The sequence below is a fragment of the Pteronotus mesoamericanus genome, unplaced genomic scaffold, assembly GCF_021234165.1.
Source record: "Pteronotus mesoamericanus isolate MK-2021 breed Mesoamerican mustached bat unplaced genomic scaffold, CSHL_Meso_final scaffold_167, whole genome shotgun sequence".
NCBI lineage: Eukaryota > Metazoa > Chordata > Mammalia > Chiroptera > Mormoopidae > Pteronotus > Pteronotus mesoamericanus.
This window is the reverse complement of record NW_026555308.1, coordinates 23493206-23518440: the sequence shown is the minus strand read 5'-3', so window position 1 is coordinate 23518440 and position 25235 is coordinate 23493206. Positions and strand designations below refer to the sequence as shown.

The following is a 25235-nucleotide window of genomic DNA, read 5'->3' as shown; positions in this document are numbered from 1 at the left end:
CTTCCACCTCTCCTAGGCACCTCAAACCTAACATGTCTCAAATTAAAACCCTTGATCTTCTTTCCGAAATGTTCTGCTGTTAGTAAGTGGTACTTCCAGGGCACCAGCTCTAAGTGTTATTTCAATAGTCATCTATCATCTGTCTCCTTTGTAAACTGCAAGCTCCTTTCAGGCAGAGGGGATGTATATGTTTGGGGTTGTAGTCTCAGTGCCTTGGACAGTGGCTGATAGATCTTTGGGATTCAATAAATATTTGCTAAATGAGTTAAAATGAGGAAGCTTATTAGCACAGAAACCAAAGCTAGAGGAAGCAGTGTCAGATGCCCTATAGAGATTAACAAAATTGGGTTCTAGTCCTATGCTGCTGGTTTTTAAAGCAACTGCAGGGAAGCCACTTTGCCCATCTGTACATTGAGAGGAATTTGATGTAAATTATCTGTAGGGTCCCTTCTAAATTCTAACATCTGATTGACATCTACTATCTACTGCTAATCTATCATTGAACTGGTAAGTGCACACAAATGGAATTTGTGCATAACTAAGAATGTGACTTTTTGCTTTGAAAACTATTTTTAATGCGTATAACAGAGGCTAAGTGAAGTGTCCATTTTGATAATTTAAAATTGCATGAGGACTCAATGAAGATTTTTCAGTGACTTGAGCTTTCCAAAGCATTTTCACAGTCCGCGAGGATCTCATAACAATCCAAAGTGATTTGCAGGACAGTAGCTGTCAACACATTCATTTTACAGAGGTGGAAACAGGCCTATATTTACATTCTCATCACTTTACAGGGATGGTCCACAAAAAGGTTCAAGAGGCTAGTATTGTTACCATTGCACAGTAAGTTCGCCAAACCTGCCTTGGTTCATATCTATTCTGCAGCCCTAGGAATCATTTCCACTACTGTAAAATGGAAAGAATGCTAGTACTTGACTTCATAGTATTGTCGTGAGGATTAAATTAGTATGGAACTGAATATATGTGAGTTATTACGGTGTCATGCAGACGTGTAAAGAGTTCTACAAAAGCCCACTTTTGGTGAGAAACTGCCTCAGTTACACCTTTCTGACGGCATTCCCACGTTCTCAGGTGGTCCCTTGACCACTCGTTGACAGTGGTCCCCACTCATTCTTGCCCAGGGACTTCCGGAACCGCTCGCCGTCCCTTCTCTCTGCCTCCTGAAGGCCCAGCCCTGAGAGGGTTAGGCTCTCTCTAGCTCTGCTCCCCGTGGAGGGGCGTGGTCTCAAGGGGCGGGGGCGTGATCGCACCGAGAACTGGGGCTTCGAGCTTCCCTTCCCAGTCTGGAGCCACCCAATCCGGGAGGGTAGGTCACGTGACTAGAGCGGTTTCTCCCTCCCCTATGTGGATACCACTTCTTTCAGCCCCACGGGGGGATGTCTTACTCCATTTCGGGAAGCAAAGCATTAATTTTGACCCGTTTTGTGTCGAAATAGTGTGGAGTGATATCTTCGCCGCGACGGAGTCGGTCTTTGCCGAAGCAGTATTTATCGTTCCGGCCTCCCCCTACTAAGTAGTTGGTCTCGCCCAGCCGGGCCCTGGGCGCGGCGGAGACGGCCGCGTCACTGGCGGGCGGGATCCCTCCGCTCTGGGGAGAGCAGCGCTGGACGGTTGAGTTGGGGTGACTGAGGGAATCCATCCGCGTCGCCGCCGCTGCCGCCTCCGCCGCGGAGGAAGACAGGACCTTCCTTGCTCCTCTATCGACCCTTGGTAGAGTCCCACCGCCACAGGTACCTCCGCTGACAAAAGGAGTCCTCATTCCCCCATCCCCAAATTCCCATGGGGTAGCGAAGCCTTTCTTCCTTCCGACTCCCGGATCTGGCCTCTTGGGAGCGGACGTAACTCCCCAGACCTCCCCTCCCTTCCTCTAGCCCTGTTGCTCATAAACCCGGAAGGGAAACTGGGGGACCCTCGCCCCGAATAATGCACACCCTCCCTTCACCATTAGGCACATTTTGTCTGACCCGAGATCCCATCCGGGCCCCGCCTGCCTCTTGCTCCCTGAGAAGTTGGGGGCAAATTCAGAGCTTCCTGTAGGCCCCGTTCCGCCCCCTTCCCCCACCTCCACCCCCGTTTGCTCCAGGATAGCACCCCTCGTGTTGTCCTGTTTCGTACCCCCGGCAGCATTCGTCTTGCAAAACTCCAGGATCCTCAGAGAGACAGGCGAGGCCGTGAGGCCACCCTTTCCTTCGCCACTACCCTACCCTCGATTTGGGTACTGCCTGTGTTTTCTGGCCCAATTACCCTGGAAGGGAGTCCTCGGTACCCCTTTTCCTTTCCTAGTCCTAACCCCAAGCCTACCTCCCCGGAGCCCTTGCCCAGCTTTCTTTTGCGCAAAATGGAGGTCGTGGGGGCTGGAGGGCCAGGCCCACTGCTCTTCGCAGCGCGGCACCGGCCCGCGCCTTCCAGCTGCCAGATCCGGGACCCTGCCTTGTCCCCTCCCTTTCGCCCCGCCAGACTTGCGGAGGCGGTGGCACCCCCATTTCTCCTTGGGACCCTGGCTGCTTTGTGCTCAGAATTCGGGGGACGCTGGAGGGGCCCTGGAGGGTGATGGGGACTGAGGGCCAGAGCGTCGCCCCAGCCCTCCGCAGCTTCCTCTGGTCGCCTTTCTTCTGCCCCGGACCTCTGGTGTTGCGACCCGTCCGGGGCTGCTGGCAGTTGGAAGGGAGGGGTATTGTCCGGAGCTGAAGAGGTGGACTGAGGGGCTTTGTCCCCTCCTTACTTTTTCTGAGGGGCATCCCCTGGCGCTGGCGTAGAAAGCTGAACTGACAGAGGGGAAATGTCAGTGGGGAAGAGGAACGCCCAGGCCGGGGGGAAGTGGGAGCGGAGTGGGGGACGCCCGGATTGGCAGAGTACAGTGTGCATGGCCAGATCACACAGGTGTCCAAAGGAGGGGGGCGGGAGAGGGACAGGACTCCGGGTCCTGGAGCGGAGCCAGCCAGGCCCTCGGGGCCCCAGCGACGAGTCCGCGGATTGGGATCCTAGGGTGCTGAGGGTGCAGGGCCGGGACGCCTGGGGCCGCCGCTCGCCTGCCCGCTGGCGCCGGGGAGAGAGCAGCTCTGCGCCTCAGGGCGGGGGACCTCTCTTCGGAGCCCTAATTACTTGTGAGCGGCTCCCACGGGTTTTCTGCGGCGCGCCGGAGCGGGCGGCCTCGGCTCTGAAGGGAGCAGCGGCTTGAAGCTATCCTCCCCACCACCCTCACTTCCACCTGCCGCGGGCGGCTAATGGGGCGCAGCCGGCCCAGGGATTATCCGGGGTGAGCCGTCCTGAACCTATTAGTGCCCAATCGGCTTTTCCCAAATCCTGTAAACAGCCACCCTGGCCGGTTCTGGGAGGAGCGGGAGGCTGGGTCGGGCGGGGGCGATGGGGCCGGGGGTGGGGTCACCCACCCTACAGGTCTCTGCCTAGGATGCGGTTACCTTGGCAACCGGGCTAGGGTGGGGACACTTCACCAATGAGGTGCTCTCAGTCCGGGTGATGGTTGCCTAGGCAACCCCACGAACAGCCCAGCTTCCCCCTCAGGTCTACCCCCACCCGCCGTCGTCTTAAGCTTGGGGGGTGTGTGCGGAAGGTGTGCGGCGTGTGGGGGTGAATTTAAAGAGGCACCGCCCCTTTTAAAATAAGGTGCTAGTTGGGCGGTGCCCGTGCGAGCTAGGGCAGATGCCTGGTCTGTTTTGAAGGGACTCCCCCCCCCACCCCGCCGCCTGTCGCCTTCACTACCCCCCCAGTTCCTGTCGCGGGTGTCCCGCCCGGGCCTCTGTCCGAGGGAGGGGTTTCCCCTGCGCTTCCTCTTGCACTTCCCGCTCCGTTTCCGGGGGGCGGGAGGAAGATTGGGGAAGTCAGCTATTCCTAGGCTACATCTGTGCCAAAAGCCCTGGGTTCTGCCCTGGAGACCCACGCCACCACTGCTGCCCCCTTTTCTGCCCGGTGTTCACCCGCTCCTGTGGGCTTCAACCCCGCCTTTCTCCCCTTCTTTGCTTGTGGCCTTGGGCCTGACGTCAGCCCTGCAATCCTCCAGGCCTCGGGCCAGAGGCGAGGAGCTGCCTCCCCCAGCCCCCGTCCCGCGGCCCCCAGCCGCCCCCAACCCCGCCCCACGGGCCCGGCGCCATGAGTGAGCTGGAGCAACTGAGACAGGAGGCTGAGCAGCTCCGGAACCAGATCCGGGTGAGAGCCTGGCCGGCTGAGCTGGGGGTCGGGGGCTGAATTGGCAGGGCCAGGCGGCTGTGTGTGCTAGAGGTGGGGGGTGTTCGTTGTGTGTGGGTGTGTACCCTAACCCCTTACAGTCTTATCCTTTCCACTCCCGTTTCCTGTGTTCTTTCCTCTCTTCCCTCTCCCTCCTCTTCTCTCCTGCCTCTGTCTGACTTGCTCGGCTGTCTCTTATAGGATGCCCGAAAAGCATGTGGGGATTCAACACTGACCCAGGTGAGATGAATCCAGGGCTGGACTTGGGGTTAAGGGAAGGAGCAAGGGGTAAGGATTTGAGCCATACTGCTTAGTGGGCTCTGCCAGGTGACCCTCCCTGACCTATTCTGCCTCCACTTCCAGATCACAGCTGGGCTGGACCCAGTGGGGAGAATCCAGATGAGGACACGGAGGACACTCCGTGGGCACCTGGCAAAGATCTATGCCATGCACTGGGGGACAGACTCAAGGTGTGTGCATGGTTGGGACTGGGTGCTGAGCTTTTGTGTTTGCCCTGCGGCTAAGTTTATAGCAAGCAGAGTTGGGGCGGTGGGAAGGGGCAGCCTTGCAGGTCTGGGGAGATGAACAGGATGCCCATGTTGCCCAGTATGTTTGGGAAGACTGTGACTCTCAGTTATCCCCGGGGGACCAGAAAGAGGATGATACTGACAGGAACTTCTGGCTGCCACTGGGAGTTGTTTCAGAAGGGCCTCCCACCAGATGGGACACTAGTAAGGGTGTCCCTTCCTCAAGAGGGGACTTTGCATCCTGACCCCTATGCCTCTCCCTTGCCACCTTCCAACAGGCTGCTGGTCAGCGCCTCCCAGGATGGGAAGCTCATCATCTGGGACAGCTATACCACCAACAAGGTAGAGGTGATGCCTGAGGTTGGGTGGGGCTAGGCTGTAGACCCTGCCTGCTTGGCTCTGACTCTGAGCACTGCCACTCCTCCCTAGGTCCATGCCATCCCACTGCGCTCCTCCTGGGTCATGACCTGTGCTTACGCACCCTCAGGGAACTTTGTGGCCTGTGGGGGGTTGGACAACATCTGCTCCATCTACAGCCTCAAGACACGTGAGGGCAATGTCAGGGTCAGCCGGGAGCTGCCTGGCCATACTGGTGAGAGGGGCCTGGTAGGGCACAGGTGCTGTTGGTGGGGGACAGGTTGTGCTGCCCTCTCTTAGAGACCTAGCTGACCAGCCCCTTTCCCCAGGGTACCTGTCATGCTGCCGCTTCCTGGATGACAACCAAATCATCACCAGCTCTGGGGACACCACCTGGTGAGGCCCTGCCAGAGATAGGCAGTTGGGGCTCACCCACACTCCCTGCCTGGGGGACCACTGCCTCAGTGCTCAGCATATAGTACACATGCCCTGAGCGAGGGCAGAGCTCTTATTCTCAACACCTAGCTTTTTCCTGTGGCAGGAAGGAGATAAGGAGGTTTGTGTGACTCAGTGGCTCCTGTGCCCCTTCCATGGTGGCTGTCAGGGCTGGACTCACATGGTGGAGGGGTAGGGAGGCAGGGAGTCTGCCTGCACTCCTCTCTGATCCTTTCATTTTTCCTGTCACCTTTCTAGTGCCCTGTGGGACATTGAGACAGGCCAGCAGACAGTGGGTTTTGCTGGACACAGTGGGGATGTGATGTCCTTGTCACTGGCCCCCGATGGCCGCACCTTTGTGTCAGGTGCCTGTGATGCCTCTATCAAGCTGTGGGATGTGCGGGATTCCATGTGCAGACAGACCTTCATTGGCCATGAATCTGACATCAATGCTGTGGCTGTAAGTTCGGGACAGGCTGGGCTGGTCCATCTCTGCCAGGCTCCTGGCCCTACCCTCTGTGCCCTTATTCCACTCTGGTTGTGTCCCATAGTTCTTCCCCAATGGCTATGCCTTCACCACGGGCTCTGACGATGCCACGTGCCGCCTCTTTGACCTGCGGGCGGACCAGGAGCTCCTCATGTATTCCCACGACAACATCATCTGTGGCATCACCTCTGTTGCCTTCTCTCGAAGTGGCCGGCTGCTGCTCGCTGGCTATGATGACTTCAACTGCAACATCTGGGATGCCATGAAGGGTGACCGTGCAGGTGAGCTGGGTGCTGGGTGGGGACAGGTGAGGAAAGGGAACCCAGGCCAGGTTAGTTTTGATGTAATCGTCCCTGCCAGATTAGTTCTGACATACCCCTCCCTCACAGGTGTCCTCGCTGGCCACGACAACCGTGTGAGCTGCCTTGGGGTCACTGACGATGGCATGGCTGTGGCCACAGGCTCCTGGGACTCCTTCCTCAAGATCTGGAACTAATAGGCCCAACCCCAGCTGGGCCCGGCCAGGAGGGGCCTTGCCCACGCCCACACTACAGGCCGGGAGCTTTGGGGCTGGAGGCACATGAGCTTCCCTCCCCTGGCCACAGGGCCTTGGGTCCCTGCTCCCCTACCCAGGTTTGGTTCCTCCCGGGGCCCCCACTGTGGAAATAAAAATGGGGATAGAATGGGGGAAGAGGGGCAGAAAGCCCTCCTTCTTTAGCTGCCCTGGGGTCAGGGCCTCATCCCCCTGGAGGGTCAGAGGCAGGAGGTGGAAACTCCAGGGGCTGGCTTTTTTAAACTGGTTTTATTTTAATTTTTATTATATTTTCAGTTTTTCCATAAAGGAACCAATTCCAACTCTGTACCTGGTTGCTCCTCTTGCTTGTGTCTTCCTCTCTTTGGGGAGGACATGTCAGCTTCAGGGTATGGGGTTCTACCAAGGAGGGGTTCAGAGAGGAAATCCCATTCTTCTCAGACGAAAGCTGGAGTCATAGGCAGGACGTTTGCCCAATAGGGTTGTAGTTCCTGAAAACACAGCCCTCCATTCTGACTACCAACTACGCCTACCTGCAGTTCTTAAGTTCCCAGCTCTGAGCTCTGCCTCACCTTCTACATCCCCTTCCCCCAAGAAAAGATGCAGAGGCAGAAGAGAACACACACCAAGTTTTATTTGGGGGGGGGGGGGGGGGAGTATTTACAAGGCAAGTAGAAGAGGGAGGAATAACAGGGTGAAAATTGTGGGTACAAGGCAGACAAGGGATACAGAAGGCCCCTGCACCCACCCCAAACCCAAAAAGGGCAGGAGAGCAGCCTGGGCCCAGGAAAATGGCCTAGGAAGGGACAGCAATGGGGGCTGAGTCCCTGGGCTTTGGGGACTCAGGGGCTTGTAAACATTGACCACTCTCAGAAGGGGATAGGGTGGGAGAGGGCTCCCCCTACACTTCCTCACAGGGTTAAGGCCTCTCCAGGCTCAAGGGCCCCCTAAGTTCAAAGTCTCTTTAGCTGGGGGAAGGGGAGGAAGAGAGGGGAAGAGTGTCATCCCCCCTCCCCCTGCATTGGCTGCGGCAGGGGTGGGGGCAGTTACATTCAGTCACAACAGTACTCCCCCCCCACACCTCTAATGCCGCCAAATACTGGCGCGAGGAAAGGGGGAGCTGGGGGGCCAGCAGCAGCAAGACGTTTTCCCCTGGCCCATCACCCCCTTATTGCTTTAGAGAGAATATTGTCTTTTCACTGACGCTAACACTGTTGAAACCAGGGAGAAGCAGGTGAAGGGAGCCCCTCCACCCCCCCCACCCCAGGCCAGCTTTATTCCCCCAACACTGACCCAGTTGCCACTTTGGTGCAAAAACAAAACAACAAAAAAAAACAAAACAAAAAACGTGGTCTCTAGGGATGGATGGGGAAAGAAACCGGGCTACTCCCCATTTCCCCAGGGCAGGAAGGAGAAATACATTCATGGAGGGGAGGCAGTGGCAGGATCCTGCCCTAATACTGCGCTCTGAGCAGTGAGGTCAACGAGAAATTAGATGAAAAACCCAAAAGATACAACAAACTGTTAAAAAAAAAAAAAACAAAAACACGCACACAAATGGAGACAAACCTAGGCAGGTGATAGGGAATAGGTCGGTGAGCAGAAGGACCACCTCCCTGACTTGGGAGAAACAGATACTTCTATTTTTGACTCCCCTCACCCCCCACCTTACCCAACATTAAAAATGCATCGGGGAGCAGGAGGGGAGAGGCCACTCCTCTCCAGTTTGGTCAATGGAGGGGTAGGGGTCAGGGCAGAGCTGGGTGGTCCACATCCCACACAGCCAGCCAGCTGCAGGAGCAGGGCTCCCTTCTAACAGCCCCACACTGCAACCTGAAGCTCCAAGCTGCCCACTCCCTTGGCCTCCTGGGCCTCTCCTCTCACCCCCTTCACAGGAGAAATAGTCATTATGTGGTGCCTCTCTCCAGCTCCTGGAGGAACTGCTCTGCCCCCACCTCACTCAAGGGGGTGCAGCAGGGGCTTGTGGCCCAAGGAATACATTCATGTGGCAAGGCAGGGAGCTGGGGCTTTACACTTCACACCCAGTCCCCCAATGGCAGTGGTGGGGGAAGCCCCTCACCAGGACCAGAGTGGAAGTTCTGCTGCCCTGACAGCCAGATGAGGTTGGCACCGGCTGGCCCTCTGCCATCTACCCCGTCAGCCACCTAGGGAGGGGAGGTGGCCTGGCCCATTTGTGCAACTTTCCCCCAAAGCAGCAAAGCCAAGGGGCTCCTTTGGCCCCGACCCCGGACATCTCTGCCACAGTCATAGCATCAAGGGGGCCTTTCACAGCAGTCCGGCCGGTGGGGCTGAGAGGTCCTCGATGTGCAAACTGCTGGCACCCCAGCTTCCAGTTACCCCAATGGCCCACCGGGCAGGGCAGGGAGGGTAAGTGCAGCCTTGGGGGCCAGGCAGGACAGATCGGTGGGGTCATGTCCCCACTGCCCCAAAGTAACAGTGTGTTTTTTTTTTCAGCCTCCTAACCTTTTTTTTGTTTTTCTTTTTTCTTAAAAAAACAAAACCAAAAACTCTGTGGACCTTCCATTGTCACCCCTGCAATTCCCAGAGGGAAAAGGGGTGCCTAAAGTCTAGTTCTTAACAATATTTTTTTGTCTCTCCTAATGTTTTCTTCAATGTTGTTTAAAATTTTTTTAAAAGGAAAAAAAAAAAAACCCTTCTCCCCAATCTATTAAAGTGCCTCGTGGTGGGTGAGTTAAGGTGCATCGTGTGGTTTGTAACAAGTGCTGGGGACCCTGCCCCTGCTTTCTCCTATGCTCCTTGCTGGGAGCCTGCAGGCTGGGGACCCAAGGGTCCAAGCTGCTGCTGTTGCCCCTGGCCTACAGCCCAGGGGGGCTGGTGGGACGGGCTGGTCAGTAGTCATCCACGCTCTCGATCTCACCAGAGGGTCCGTGCAGGGAGTACCCTGAAGCCGGAAGAAGCTGGGTTTGAGCTCTCACCTACAGGTGCCTATTCCATACTGAGAAAAAAGCCTCCTCGTTGGCCCCACCCCCAAAACGTACCCAAGATGCTGGGGTCTGAGTGCAGCATTAGTGCACGCCTCTTGGCCTTGCTGCCCTCCCCAGGGCCGAGTTTGGTGCTGTGGTTGGTCTGAAAGGCCGTCTGCAGAGAGCCGCTGCTCAACCACGCCTCCTGCCAGGCAGCAGAGTGAGGGGAAGTCAGGAGGGTGCTGAGCGACCTTATCCTCACCTGTAGGGAACGTGAAACCTCACCTGCTGCTGCTGCTGCCGTTGTTGGCTGGCTTTCTGCTTAGCCCTCCGCTCCAGGAATTGTTTGGCAAATTCTTTGGCTTCCAGCGTGTCCCCCAGGCAGGAACGAATATAGTCGTGTACATCGTAGGGGGATTCTACCTCCTTGAGGATCGCTACAGCCATGGGTACTATAGGGCAGGATGGCAGCTGTCAGGGCCTACCTGATGTAGGTATGGCACCCTGGCCCAGCCCAGACTCCCAGGGTCTGCCACCTATACCATCCAGGCTGCCCGTGGTGCTCAGCGTGTGCAGCATCTGCTCACACCACTGGGTGAAGCCATCCTGGGGCCTGGGGATGCCCTGTAACAATTTCAGCAGCTTCTCTTCCTCCTCTGTCTTTTTTCGCACAGGCCGACCTGACAGGTGGCTGTACGAGTCACTAAGTGGGATGAAGATGGATTAGAGGCAGGAGATCAGTTCAGCTGTTCCACATCCTTCCATCCCAACCCTAGCCCAGACCCTGCAGGCCCCAGCACCCACCTGAGAGAGGGGCTGCTCCGGCTGTTCTTCAGGCCCAGGCTGCGGGCCAGGCTCCCGCTGCTCTTGAGGGTGTCCTCCCAAAGCCCCAGGCCGACACTGCCGCCCCCACTCTTGTCGGGCCCGCCCCACAGTGGCCCAGACTCAGATACCCACTGGTTCTGGGGGGCTGCGCCCAGGCCCCCAAGCTGGTACAGATGGCAGGAAGTCAGGGTGGCCCAAACAGGGACACATACTCAAGAAAGCTAAGTAGGGAGGCTTATTTATGTGCCACAGGGGGACTAAGTTAGGACCACACAGGAGCAATCTTTCGGAGTCAGATATGGACCAGAGCTCCCCACCCCACTCCCGTGTCACCCTGAGCTGACTGGAAGGGGATCCTGAGGGCCCAAACATTGCAAGGCAATCAGGGCAGGGCTCAGCTTGCTCACCACTCGATGGTTGGAGGCCTGGGCCCGTGATGGCTCCCGAGGTGGAGGCTGCTTATGCAGCTGTCGCTCGCCCTCCAACTGCAGTTCAAGCAGTGTCTTCATGGAGAGTCCTTGCTTGGCCAGGCCAGCCCACAGTGGGGGCGGGGAGCTGGGTGCAGGGGGCACTGGGACTGCAGCCACTGCCTGCTGCTGCTGCAGCAGCTTCAGCAGTAGCTCCTGTTGCCGCACCTGAACCAGAGGGACAGTGAGAACCAGCAATCCGGCCCCAAGCTCAGGTCAAACAGGCTGAGGACCCAGCTAGACACAGACCTGCTTGCGCCGAAACAACTCCTCTTCCTCCTGCCGCCGCTTCTGCTCCTCCTGCTGCTGCTGCTGCTGGCGTCGCTTCTCCTCCCGGCGTTTGCGCTCCTCCTCCTCCCGCTTCACCCTGAGCTCCACTTCTCTGCGCTCTTGGAACTGAAAGTCAGCAAAATCAGACATCAGACATGGGGGCACCCTGATCTACCCACGACAGTTCAGCCCGACACCAAGGACTCCAGCCCCAGGATGCCTACTCACTTTATGTTGCAGCTGGAGTTGTTCTAGAATTGGACCCTGAGTCGAAGAGTTAATTGGTATGTCCCAAAGACTGGCCTCACCGCCTGCAGGAGGCAAAAGCAGCTGCAGGAGGGAGCTGAGGCCCCCTGGACTGAAACAACCTGAGGGGGAGAGACAGCCCCTGAGGTCTCTACTTCTCTCAGAGATTGCTGGGCTGGCCACACACCTGATTGTGATGAGGCTGAGGTATGTATGTCCCAGAGAGAGCCTGAATCTGGCACCGACAAGGACCGGTTCATCGTCGGGAGCAGGTTCTGGTCCCCACCTCTGAGAAGCAAAGCAGTGATTCTCAGCACCCTAAACCCATCTCCAGGCTGCTCCATCTCCCCACTTGACATATTTTGAGGGTTTATACATGTGATGCGACAGACAGAGCAGCCCACAGACCTGGGAGGTTTGAGAGCTTGGAGCTGCTGCAGGAAGGCGGTAAGCTGCTGCTGCTGCGGTGGCGTTAGGTCCCCCAGAGCCACCTTTTCCCGGAGCCCACACTGCTGGAGGGGGCGGCTGTAGATAGGAAGACAAGCATGAGGGGATCCTCCCATAAAGCCAATGCCCATCTCTATTTATAGGCCCTTCTAAGCCCCGGTACCTATTGACCAGCTGAAGAAACTGCTGGTGCTGCAGCTGCTGGTACAAGGCCGCTGCTGCCAGCTCCTGTTGCTTCTTCAGCCGCTCCTGGTCCATGTTTCCCTGAGTAAAGGTGAGAGTATTCCCACAGCTCTGACCTTGTCATGCTCCATACATACATACGACCCACTTGACAACCACCAGGCTCCTGCCTCCCCTCCCTGCCCTACCCAAAGGTGGATATGCTCACCAGCAGTGGGGGTGGCGAGGGCCCCGGGGCAAAGGGCACACGACCCCACATCTTGATCACCTCACCCAGTGGCTGGAAGCCCTCATCACAGCCACGCTTCACAAGTAGGGCCATGGAGAAATAGCCCGCCTGGAACCACTCTGCCATCTCCTGTGTTGTGAAGGGGCCTGGCCCGAGAGAAGGGGAGCTTTGGTTAGAAAGGTGTGCCAAACAGGCCCTGAAAGAGAATGATGCTTTGCCCTCACCCCCAGCAGCTCTCCTGCATGCCTCCCACTCCCATGCGCACCTTGGATCTCTCCCTGTGGGTCCTTGTAGAACCACTTCCGGGCTGCACCGTGGCTGAGGGGGAGGGCAGTGGCAGCTGCAGAGTGGCGTAGTCCCTGGGCCTGCATGGCAGCTGTGAACTGCTCCTCCTCCAGGGAGCTGTCCTGCAGGGATGCCACAAGCTTCTCTGCCTCCTGGGAGTCCAGGGAGAGAGGGAAGGCTCAACTGCCCAATCACAGCAACAGCAGGACAGGGCCAGGGCTAAGGTCGGGCTGGGGTGAGCTGGATGCAGTGGGACAGATGGGGAAGAGCTTGGTACCCAGGCAGAGAGGCAGACTAACAATGGCTTCCTGTACCCCTGTAGGGGAGGATCCCTAGAGCTTTCTTAGGCCCCTGACCCCACTCAACCTGCTGCAGGTGCTTCAAGCCTTCATCATCTTCTGGATCTCCAGGCGGGCCAGGGGGTGAGCCCACCCCAGGACTCAGCTGCATTGCCCTCATATCATCTCCTGGGACCAAAAAGAAGGTGGAATTGGGCAGGGGGGGTGGGCAGTCCAGAGAAGGCACCAAACAGTCCCCTATCTACCCTTAGTACAGAAAAACAGGCTCTATTCTAGCCCCCACACAAATACCCTGTGCATCTCCTTCCCACAAGAAGAGGAGCATTTCCCCCACCAGCTCTTTGCTCCAGAGAAAAGGCAGCCCCATCCCCTGGCTACCTTCAGCAACTGGCAGATCTTTCTCCACAGCATCACCTCCTTCCCCATTAGCTCCCCAGAGTGGGCCCAAGGTAGCCAGTGGGGATGAAGAGCTGGCCTTCTCCTCTGGAGGCGGCAGTGGAGTCAGTTCCTTCCCATCTGAAAGGGAAGGATAATTACCAGAATTCAAAACCAAAGAGCCAGAAGGTCTTAAACATGATTTGGCACAAACCCTCCACTTGGGGCCAGACCTTGGGCCTCTGGGTATTAAGTCAACCAACTTAACTGTGGTCAACTCGACTAACATTCAGTGACTCAACACCACAAACCCCACTTAGCACACTTCCTCTTTTGCCCCTACAACACTTGACATTGCCATGTGTGTCCACAGCACTGTCCAGGGATGTATGCACAATACCATACATTTAATGCTGTGTTTTACAGATTCTTCAAGGAATTTGCAAAGATCAGTTTGATTATGCTTAATTTTTATGGCACATTACCTTTAAGATACAGCCCTATTGTTTCTGGGTTCCTCCCCACACCTGTCAGCATCTGCTTTCCTTCAGTTTCTATGCAACCTCCTCCTACAGGTGAGTACCCAGCCTGTACCCAGCTTGGTGAGAGAACCCTCTGCCCACCTGGCCCAGCTGCAGGCTCTCAGGCCTTCTCCTTACTCCACCCCTGCAGGCTTACCTGCCTCAGGCCCCTCCTCATCCAGCCCTTCGGATGGCTCTTCCTCTTCTTCTTCCAGACCCTGGAAATCGAGCTCCTGCTCCTCAGGAATGGGCTCCTTGGGGCCCTTCTGCATGGGATTAGGGGATACAATGCGAGGTGAGGGGGAAGAAAATAAACAGGTAGGAATAGGAGGACCCTATCAGGGTAGTTCCCACCAACCTCTAATAAAAACCCCTGGTCTCCTCATAAGTAGATACCTTGAGAGGCAAGAAGGCCCCGGAGGCATCAAAGGTGCCCATTTCTTCATCCTCATCATCCAGGCACCACTCTGGGAGCCCATCCTTGTCATCATCAAAGCCATCAGGCCCTCGGCACCTCCGGAGGTGAGAGCTGCTCCCTCCACCCCGTCCCTCCTCTTCACACCCTCCTCGATCCCCCCGCAAATCAAATTCAAACTTGCGACGTCGGTCCCCGTGTTCCCGCCAGCCAGCAGAGCGGGGGCCACCATCTGAGCAGAAAAAAGTCAGAGGAGGAGAATCAATTATCTCATTCGAGTCAGAGGCCCCTCTTCTGCTGCTGCCCAAATCCCTGGGACCCCCAGCAGTTTCAGAACAGCTCTGCTCCCACATGCACTTCACTTGAGAACACTTTTAGCGCCCTCCTCTTGGCCATGTAAAGACCCCTGCACAGGATGTTCTTGCTTCCCACCACCCTGCCCCCTACAATACTCATCTGGCCCCAAACTCACCAGGGCTGGATGAACGCCAGCGGTCACCATCTCGCCGGGGTCCTGCCCCAAGTCTCCAGCTGCCCTCTTCTTCCTCCTCTTGCTCCTCCCGGAGAGAACGCCAGTTCTCACTATCTGAGCGGGCATGTTCCTTCCTCGGACCAGCCCCTCCCTCCTCAAACCCGGATCGTGCTTGGAGGTGGGGGAAAACACAGGTGGAGGAAGACACAGTCAATGGAGTGGCAGCCACAGCCTCTGGAATATTCTTTCTATAATCCTCACTGATAAAGAGGAGCCCAGCTCCAGGTCCTCCTGCCCTCCCCTTTGCCTTACCTAGGACATGTCCCCCTCACTGGGGCCACCCATTTCAGTCTCCCCCCACCTCTCAATGACCTTCAGGGCCTGGCACCTCCCTCACCACTATCCATACCTCCGTCCCTCCTGGCTGACTTCTCAAACCGCCTCTCGCCTCTGCAGGACAGAAAGATGTTGGTCAAAGGACAGCTTATCCCTGACCTTTGAGATTCCTGCACACCTGTCCATTCTGCCCTGAGAAAGGTGGAGGGAGGGAGTGGATGGGTGACTAGGAAAAAGTCGGGCCTGGGAGACAGCTGAGAGAAGCAGAAGGGCAGGGCCACAGGGGCAAGAAGCGGGAGAGAGCAATCTCTGACCAGGGCTTGTTTGGTTGGTATCCTATTGCTCTCTAATAACAAAGACCCAAGCCTTTCTTCATGAGACCCTGGATCTTAACCCTGGGGCTTCTCTCTGCTCTGCATCTGTGCCTTCTCCTTCCAGCCTGCACCTGTCATCCCAACTCTGGCTACGCTGGATCTCCCGGGGGTTTCGACCAAAGGCCCCGTCGCCTTCTTCAATGCTTCTTTGGTAAAAGCAACTGTCACCACGGCCACGGCCTGGAAAAGAAATGAGATGCACATGGGGACCTTACCAGCTCACCACTGCACATCTTCAGGACCCAGCCCCATGCCCACCCCCCCAACTCTGCTGCCCCAGAGCATGCTATCACCCCCCTACCTCGGCTCCGAGTGCTGCCCCTGCCACGGGAGGTGCCGCCTGGGGGGGGAGCAGCCCCTTTCCCCATCAGCCTCAGCACAGCCACACTGTTCACTGACAGGGAGAAGTTTCTCTGAGGAGGGAGTCAGGGGTGGGAGTGAGGACCCAGGCACCTGACTGCCCCCACCCTGTCCAGAACCGCACCCTCCACCATCTGTCTTTCGAATCCAATACCCCAGCCCAGTCCCACCTGCTCCTCCTCAGTCAGAGGCTCCAGTGCCAAGGGCTGCAGTGGCTCCTCCTGTAGCACCGCAGCAAATTCCTTGTCCTGCAGCTCATCTGGGACCTGTCAATCAGGGCAGAAGGGCTGAGATACCACATGCTCCTGGGACTAAGCACTAAGGCCAGGTAGGCAATCTGGCCACATATCCTACCCGTACCCGCTCCTCACCTTGTTCTCCTTGATGTAGAGGGCCAGCATCTCCTCTCGCCCATATCGATAGTCAGCCAGCTTGTATTTGGGCATGGCAGGGGATGGGGGTGGGGAGGCCACACTGCCACCACTAGAAAGGGCCCTCAGCCTAGAAAAGGGACACAGGGAAGGAAAAAGACCGGAGTCTGAGAAGCCCTATTCTTCCTGGCTTCCCCATACCACCCAAAGCATATCTGACTCACCACTCAGGCCCAAAGTTGAGGGTTTCTGCTGCCATTGTGGAGCTGGGTGTGTCCTAGAGGCTGGAGATGAGCAGGAATGAAGGGACTTAAGAGTTCACCCTCCAAACGCCTGTGGAGGCACAAGGTACACTGGACTTAGAGACAGCACACACACACAACTCTGAGAAACAGGTCCCCACCATGGTAATGGGCTCTAAAAGGACTCACCACCTAAACCAGCCACATACCACTCGTATCATGAGTTAACGAGAGTCCCAACAGGGGAAGACTTGGGGAAAAGAGGGCAGCTAGAGCCCCTTCTGTTTCTGCAGGGGTACTCTCCCTCAACCCAGACCCACCTGGCAGCCTTACTCCAGGCAGCAGGTAGAACAGGGACTAGCTTCTCTTCAGGCAGGAGCCTATGCTGGGGTGAACCAGGGTCCCCAGACTACTGGATGCTGGTCTGACTGCAGTGGTGCCCAGGGAGGGACTTTCACATCTGGGAAAAATCCTTAATGAGAGGTGAGGAGAAGAAGGTGTGTTAAATTAATGGGTCAGACGGGTCTCCCTGCTTCCGACCCTCCTCTGTCCTGCATAACAGTGACCATAGCCCCTTCTCTTCCTCATCTCTGTCTCCCTACATGTTCAGCCTCACAAACAAAGCCTGACTGAGGTGCTGGAGGTGGGCAGAGAACGTGCTAGGCACCTCTCTAGGTCTCAGGGCTCTTGCCACATGGCATAGCATTCAGTAATGGGATGCTTTCGTGGACATTCATGACAAAGATAAAACAAAAACAAAACAAACAAAAAAAATCCCACCAGAACCACAAATATTACAGAGAGAAAAAAGGTCAGTGAAGGAGAGGAGGATGAGAGATTAATCTGGGAGAAAAATTATGTACTTCCCATTCGAAAAATTTCAGAGCCAGATGCTTGGTGGCTAAAATCAGTCTCAAGAGAAACTCAGTACAAGGGGAATGGGGGTGGGGATGCTATGCCAGGGGCAAAGATGGGGCACACATTGAAGACTGCATGTAGGCAAGTCCAGCCAGCACACCCATGGGCTGATTTACCAAACAGGAACCAACACTCAAACCCCTTTCCTGGGATCAGGAAGAGCCCAAGCACAAGTAAAAAAAACCAAGAAGGGAACAAGGTTATGATCATACAAGCTGGGAAGAAGGCCTCTCACCATAAAGTACAAATAAGGTCAGAGTTACTGAGGCTGACGGAAGTGGCAGCGTTGGCAGTGGCCTGTCCCTCTAAGGACCAGTAGAAGAGGCTCTCAGGAGGCAGCTCATCCCTGGCGGTTCCAGGCAAGCAGGGTCTCAGGGGGCTGCACAAGGGTTCTCTCACTGGTTGGGGAGGAGGCTGGACCGGAGTGCCTCCACAGTGCCCATCAACTCCAAGGCTCTCCACAACTCTGGGAAGGAAGGAAGGAAGGAAGAAGGGTTTCTACCAGAAGGGCCAAGGGGCAGAGGTTCTCACCTACAGCTGCATAGCAGAAGACAACACAAAACTCCAAGGACAGAAACCGGACCCATTAACAGAATCCCAGCATCCTAGGGTGAAATGGAGCTTCTGAGACCAGTTAGAATAGGGCCAACCTCACTCAGTATGGTGGGTATCTCTTCTGCAACTGCTCTGGCTGGATACTCCTGGTGATGGAACATGATACGGTACATGTGGCCATCAGAAGACAAGTCTATTGAAAAGCTCTTCCCTTCGTGGAATTCAAGAATGCCTTCCCAGACAGGAGAATAAGAGTATTTCTTTCGATGCTACACCCCACATGCAATTTGGCCAATGGACAAAACTTGAAGTCTTTATGCTAAGTGAAGCAAGCCCATCACAAAAGAACAAATATTGTACGATTCTATATGATTCCTCTAACATGAGATTTCCAGAGAAGTCAAATTCAAAGAGACAAGAGAGTAGAATGGTGGGTGCCAGGGCTACGGGGCAAGGCGAGTTATTTAATGGGTACAGAGTTTCAGCTGAAATGGGGCAAATGAGCAAGTTCTGGAGGGGGAGCTTGGTGACAGCTGTACAACAATGTGAATGTATTTAATGTTGCAGAACTGTACACTTAAAAATAGCTAAAATGGTATATGTTATATTTTATCGCCATTTTTTAAAAGAGATTTAGAGAAAAAATAAAAGCCATTTGAAGATAGCTATCACATATCTTAGTCTTCCGCATTCCAAGAAAAACACCTCAAATTCCTTCAAACAAACCTCAGGAGAGGCTGTTCTGAGCCTCCCCCAATTCACTCCAGAAGAGCCCATCCTCTAGAGGAACAAAGGAGTCCTGCAGCATGGAAGGTTGCTATAGGGAGAGAGGAACAGAAAAGGGACAACTCACCCTCCCACCCTGCCAGGGAGTGGCAAAGGTGGCACTCCTTGGTGCTTTCCACAGCTGGCCTTTGCCTTTCTGTCTTGGTTGCAAGGAGCAAAGTGAGGAAAAGTGGCTCCCAGTACGAGAAGCAGGAAAACTGCAGAGGCAAAAATAAGGAGGATTCAGGGGTAGGGGTAGGGAGCACCAGAGCAGCTGGAGAAGAAGGCCAAGTCTCCAGGTGGGCCAGGCAGGGGGAGGACCTGGTCCCAGAGCTGGTGGCTCAATGGCCCACCCTTGCCAAGCAGCACACATGCCTCTCATGACTTCCATTCCTCTAAGCCAGTATGTGTCTTTCCACATGTTTCCTTGAAGCCTGCAGTTCTCAACTGGGGCCAGAGGGCACTCTGCTCTCCAGAGGACATTTGACAAAATCTGGAGACATATTTGGTTGGCATGACTGGGAGGTGCTACTGGCATCTAGTGGGTAGAGATCAGGAATGCTGCTAAACATCCTACAGTGCACAGGTCAGCACTCCACAACAAAGAATTATCTGGCCCAAAATGTCAATATTGCCACGGTTGAGAAACCCTCCTCTGCACCACGTGCAGAGGTAAACACCTATTTTCTCTGTTAATGGGGAAGAATAAGAGACAAGAAAAATCAAATTTACTGTTCATTCTGCCCTCTGAAGAGCAAGGAGGTAATTCCCTAATTATATTGTCCAATGAGAGAAATCTGAAACCTTGCCAGGACAGAAATCCTTGGGAAAAGACTAAAGTTAAAAAAAAAAAAAAAAAAAGTCTTAGGTTTCTTTATCATAGACTCAAAGCCAATTGTTTAGATTCTTTTCCAGTGAAGGAAAGGGTGGGAGAGTCGGCAGGCAGAGGAGTGGGGACATAACCTTTCCTGACTACTTGATCTAAGGATTTCCTCACTGGCTCATTCTAGCTTAGCCCCTACACCTTGCCCTGTCCTCAGCATCTGCCTGCCTCATCTACCAGGTCCTCTTTCTCAGGCCTCAGGGTATCCTCACTCCACTGGCATCTGAGTTATTGCTATTAAAAGGCTGCCCCCTGCTGGACTTAAAGGGAAAAGACGCACACTGGTCCTGGGGGCTCACAACAGGCTTGAAGGAACAGGAGAGGAGCCTGCTCTCTGGGGTTCAGAACTCAAGGGAGACGGTAAAGATCCAAAGAATAGGTGGGCCCAGTACACACTAAGTTAATAACATTATTTCCTCATTCCATCACCCCTAAAATTAACCCCAATCCAGAGCACTATGCCTTGGCACAGAAAAGTATCACTATTAACAGAACTAGAATACTAAATTCCCCAACATTTGAGCAACTGCCCAGCCCCAAGACTGTTGGAGGTGACTCCGCCCTTTCTCAGGACGGAAAGATTCTCCCTGCACTGTAAATGAGAACTCAAAGGCTTAAAAAGCAGTGCAAGCCAAATCCTCTCTATTGGTCGGCTATCCTAACTCTCTCTGAGCCATCCTGACAAATGCTACCCCCTTCAGCTTGTCTACTAGCTAACAGTTTTCAAAGCACTTCCATACTTTAACTCATTTGATTCCTTCTGCCCACTTGCTCAGCCTTGGGCTCCAGCCAGGGAAAACAAGGAAGAGAGGTTGCAGCCAACCCAGCAGAGTACTGAGGTCCCTAGACACTCTATCCAGACTGGAGAAGGGGCATGCAAGCAGCAGGAACCATCCCAAACTCTCAAACATACTTTGTGAGTTTTAAGCCATTTTAAATTTCTCCTTAGATTTTTAAAATCCTTCATTTAGCTGCCTCTTTTCACCTTCTCTGCTCTAAGGTGGACTATTTTTCCTACTCCAAACCCCAACCACAGACATAAAAGCAAGGGCAAAATGAGGTTAACCCTTCACAATACTAACACATCCACTGGCTGAAAAAGCCAGGCCAGGGGTCTAAAAACACAACGCACTTGACTGTAATCACCATATGGTACCTGGTCTACAGGACGTGACAGCAACACAAAGTCCAGCTCTGCCCCAACCTTTCCCAATGACATCCTAGACCTACAATGTAGAAAATAAAACTGGAGCTGGAGTGAGGATAGATGGCCTGGGACTGCATGGGAAACAGAACAGATGAAGGAACCAGAAAGCAAACTCCCCCACACACTGTGATTGGCAAAGGGGACCCGCCTGTTGGTACCCATGGTGCTTAAACTGCAGAGACAAGTTGGGGTCTGTTGGCAGAGGACTAAGTTGCAACTAGCAAGTGAACTCTGAAGCAGCAGCGAGGGTGTGTAAAGGATGATGACCTTTGGAAAAACAGCACTGAGAAGCAGGAGGGGAGTAAGACTTGGGTGGCTGGTGGAAAAGAACCAGCCAACAAGTATTGATTTAGCATCTCCCAGGGCGTTATGATGGACCAGACTTGGAAGCTTACTGGGAATTCCAGTAATGACTGGATAAGAGGTGTGATAGAAGGATCCTCTTAAAGTTAACTTGGCGCGCGCGTTGAGGGCGGGGGGAGGCAAAGTGTGAGAGGGGCCATGGCAGAGGAGCTGCTGCATCAGGGGAGATGGACCGGGAAGGGCCCAGCCTGGCAACAGAAAAAGACTAACGTGTTTAACACCGCCAGGCAACCTGGAGGAAGGAGACCCCGATGACCAAGCACTAGTGTTGTTAGCTGAAAGTAAATTCAGGTGAAGACCCAGCAGAGGTGCTCTGGTTATAGGAAAAGGCTTCCACGTTTGCCAAAGTCATGCAATGCTTGGACTTTAAGACACGCAGGGCCCGGCTAATTCCAACAAGAACCCGGAGGCACGTTGAGGAATCTCCTAGGAGCACTAGGCATTCGGATCCGGGGGGCACCCGAGCGGACCTGGCGGAGGATGCTGGCAGGGGGAGACCTAGGAACCCTGGCCGGGTTTCACAGGGATCGGAGCACGACCGTTAGGAGTGCGGGGGTGGGAAGGGGGTGGGAAGGAGGCGGGCCGGCCAGGAGGACGGCGTGCCCTTCAGGGAGGGGCGCCAGGTGCGTGGGGCGAGGGCGGCCGCCCCCCGGGAAGGACAGCAGCACTGGAGGCCCCGCCAGGGGAGGGGCCGACCCCAGGGCCCCGAGGCGGCAACGGTCTCGGGGGGAGCCAGAGGAGGTCCGTACCGGTGGCCCTCGCTGTGGCTCCTGCAAGCTCGGCGCGGACGCCTCGGCGTCGGGGGCGGGCCTGCCCCGGGCCCGGCTGCGGGCCGGGGGCGGCGGGGCCGCCGAGCGCTTACCACGGGTGGCAGGCGGCGCAAGGCTCCGGTCACAGGGCGTGGGCGGCGGCTGGCGGGCGGCGGGCTGGCGGCGCGCGGCGGGCCGGGGGCGGCGGGGGCGGCAGGGGAAGGGGCGCTGGCGCTCCCGCGGCGGCCGCTCCTCTCTGTTTGTGTTTGTAGCAAGATGGCTGCCCGCCTCGCACCACGTGACGCGGACGCAGGGCCGCCCCTTCGCTGCCGCCGCCGCTGCCGCTACCGCCGCCGCCTCCCTCAGCTGCTCCGGCCGGCTTCGGCCGGCCTCGACCCACGCGACCTCTCCTGCTCCCCAGGTGCCCCACCGGCGCGGCCTGAACGTACGCCGTCCCCAACACCCCCACCCCCGGCACGTGACCCAGGAGCCCCGCTTGTCTTGGGACGCGGTCAGGGGTTTGGGGGGGGGCGCCCCCGGGGTACTCCCCGGCTGCCCTCAGACACGACGTACGACCGTCGAGACCGAGGCCGCTATTAGGGGCATCGCTGGCTTCTGATCAGCTTCCTTCTGGAAGCCCTTCTGTGTTGAAAAAAGACCACAAACACTGTGGAGGTGCGTGTATCAGATGTCCTAGGATATATGCAATAAGTGAGGGCTTAATGGTTTAGAAACAGTGCGAGGCTGGCGAGACCTGGAGTGTTTTTTTATCTGGCTCAGCCACCGAGAGTTGACTCTTTTGCTTTTGTAGTAATAAGGAGTTAATGTTCTCTACCTCATCCCGGCCCCCACTCCACTCCCTTCCTGGAGTGCTGAAAGAATTAAAATGAGTGAATGTAAAAGGCTCTGAAAAGAGATGAACCACTATGCAAATGTAAGACGTAGATTCACACCTTTGTTTAAAAAAGGTATTCAGGAATGACTTCTGAATCCCTGAACCTTTTAGGATGAATAAGTTTTGTGTGTTTTCACCATTTTTCTTGGAAGTTATTCCAGAATGTATGCTCTACTACCCAGCTTCCTAAAACAGCTGTTACCAAATACAAAATAACTAGCCCTTCTCAAGACAAGGAAAAGTAAATTCAGACATGTTGTGCCACAACAGAGTGGGACCTTAGGAGCAACCAATAAGGCCTTTTGTTCGGCCATTCATCGAGTACCCTTCAGTCTTAGCATTTGCAGTTTCACTGTCGTCTTTTTTCAATTACTTTACGTTCTTGCAGACAGGATTCCTGCCTCTGTTGTCAATCAGGCTGCTGTCTCACTGGCTGGAAAATGTAATTATTTAAAAGCAAGAGCTCCTGTGCTGGTTCCATCCATTACCAACTTCAGCCTTGGGCAGATTAATTAATCTCCTTTGGATTGTACGGTAGAGCACTTAACAGAGTGCTTGGCACAGGGCAGGCACTCCGCAGATGTTAGCTAATAGGGACTTTTCGTTACACAGGGTCCACAATATTCAGATTAACACTGAATGAAAAATATCAATAGAATCCAATCTTGGGTCAGAATTCTTCTAGAATATATTTATGACAGCTGTTTTTTACACTGAAATGCTTTCGTTGTTGCTTTTTGTTTGTTTTTTAACTTTGCTAGATTGTGCTCTGGGTGATTGGAAGTTACCAGCAGCCTAACCTCTGAATGAGGTCTTAGCATGTTTTAATTATTAGTTAGCAAATGTGAGATTGTAAATTATGGCGAAGAAATACAGGGGCAAAAGATGGGAGAGGACCTCTGTGCACTGGGAGCAGTTGGGGACAGTGGTGGCTTGTGCTGAGCTGGAAGGAAGGGCAAAATTTAGGTAGATTTAGGAAAAGTGGGCATCCCCTTAAGAATAGTTAACAATGCATACTGATAGGAGAAAAGGACCTGGATTGCTAGCTGGATGAGAAAGGAAGTGAAATTTCAGTTAAGGGCCTTGAATGCTACCATGAAAATGTTTTTCATCCAAAAGTAGTACCCACTAGATGCAGTGAGTCAAGGAGAGCACAGCTGGACTCCAGGATAGAAAATTGGAATATAGGCCATAGTTCCCTGTGTACCAGCTTGTGACCCTGGGCAGATCCTGTCCCCCAACTATCCAGTGGGAACCTTCCCACTGCTGCTGACACTATGGAAATGAATCCCGTAAACACGCTCTTTGAGAACAGAAGCTATATCAGACAATCTCCTATGCAGCATTAAAGAAAAAAAGTTAAAAACAAATCACCTGGACCTAAAATATTTTTGTTTATTCAGGTGCTGTGCTGTAAAATGCCTTGGTGGGTGTTGTTTTAAATTTGCAAGCTTTTGAACTAAAAAAAGAAATTTAGACAATCTAGATAAAAGGGAGGTCTCAAGTAAGACTAAAACAGCCAAGCTCTGCCTTTTTTCTTAATGGCAGATTCTTCTGTGGTATTTGCCTTCAATGAAACATAAAATGATAAAGACCATCTCAGTGTCAAATCAGTTTATTACAGAGCTTGGCTTCACCCACGTAAATTGTGATCCTTTATATTTATCTGGATGTCAAAATTTGGAACATGTATTTTAGACATCACGAAGAGACGTACAACTTGAGTAATAATAGTTCACAAAGTGTTCTTATTTTTAATTATCAGAGAAAAACAGGCCTTAAAATTAATTTATTACATTCAGAATTAGTTTCTACCATGTGCTAAGTTCTTTGGTTGACCAAATGTAACTGCTTGTCAAGTCACTAGTGGCCCACATTGCTAAATGCACTGGTTCATTATCATGTGTCCTTTGTTGGTTCCTCCTCTTCTCCCCTATCTCCCAGGACTTAGTCCTTTTAGACCTGTCCATTGTAACAGGAGGGACTACACAAGATATGAGTCCCTCTGCTAGACATTTTGTCTCAGTGTAGCCATTGCTTCCTTCAAGGTCATAATTGGCTGTTCCCTATTGAGAGACCACCAAATCCTGTACATTATCCCCACTGGTCATACTATCTTGTACTTCTTTTTTTGCCTTCCATACTAAACTATGAGCTGCTTAGCACAGCGTTCCATGATGTAACCAATATTTCCAACATCTAATATAGCTACTTGATCCCACCTTCACGGCTGAGTAGTATTCCATGGATATACCACAGTTTAACTCTTCACCTGCTGAAAGACACCAGGGTTGTTTCCAGCTTGGGCTATTACAAATAAAATTGTTATGGACACATTGTGTACAGGTTTTAAATGTTCAAAAGAGTGTTGTTGTTTGGTTATATGGTGAGTATATGTTTAGTTTTACAAGAAAATGCCAAAATGTTTTCCAAAGTGGCTATATCATTTGACATTCCCACAAGTGATGTATAAGAGATCCAGTTTCTCAGCATTTTTGTCAGCTCTTGGTATTGTCAAGGTTTTTTATTTTGGCTATTATAATTAGTGTGCAAAAGTTATCATGGTTTTAATTTGCATTTTTAAATGGCTAATGATAACATGCTTATTTGGCATCCTGATACCCTCTTTTGCTAAAGTGGCTGTTCAAGACTTTTGCCTATTTTCTAATTGAGTTTTATAACTTTTGAGTTTTGGAT

General features: G+C 53.9%; 2 protein-coding genes across 2 annotated transcripts; one reads left to right on the top strand and one right to left on the bottom strand.

Moving 5' to 3' along the window:
• Positions 1-1591: 1591 nt before the first annotated feature.
• GNB2 (G protein subunit beta 2) lies at positions 1592-6863 on the top strand. The gene is made up of 10 exons (XM_054589790.1): positions 1592-1751; positions 4040-4185; positions 4405-4443; positions 4567-4673; positions 5009-5072; positions 5160-5322; positions 5417-5483; positions 5781-5982; positions 6074-6290; positions 6399-6863. The coding sequence occupies exons 2-10, from the start codon at positions 4129-4131 to the stop codon at positions 6503-6505; spliced, it is 1023 nt and encodes a 340-aa protein (XP_054445765.1). The 5' UTR covers positions 1592-1751; positions 4040-4128; the 3' UTR covers positions 6506-6863.
• Positions 6864-7192: 329 nt separating this feature from the next.
• Positions 7193-21935, bottom strand: GIGYF1 (GRB10 interacting GYF protein 1). The gene is made up of 28 exons (XM_054589789.1): positions 21757-21935; positions 18530-18659; positions 17357-17587; positions 16524-16675; positions 16186-16294; positions 15962-16091; positions 15761-15856; positions 15532-15643; positions 15302-15410; positions 14930-14970; positions 14521-14691; positions 14030-14280; positions 13791-13899; positions 13116-13253; positions 12805-12905; positions 12419-12590; positions 12133-12299; positions 11905-12005; positions 11703-11819; positions 11482-11582; positions 11277-11359; positions 11028-11174; positions 10719-10946; positions 10291-10475; positions 10029-10189; positions 9772-9938; positions 9562-9691; positions 7193-9464 (listed from the first exon to the last, which is right to left on the bottom strand). Exons 5-28 carry the CDS (start codon positions 16218-16220, stop codon positions 9412-9414), a joined length of 3105 nt encoding a protein of 1034 aa, XP_054445764.1. The 5' UTR covers positions 16221-16294; positions 16524-16675; positions 17357-17587; positions 18530-18659; positions 21757-21935; the 3' UTR covers positions 7193-9411.
• Between the last annotated feature and the right edge of the window lie 3300 nt (positions 21936-25235).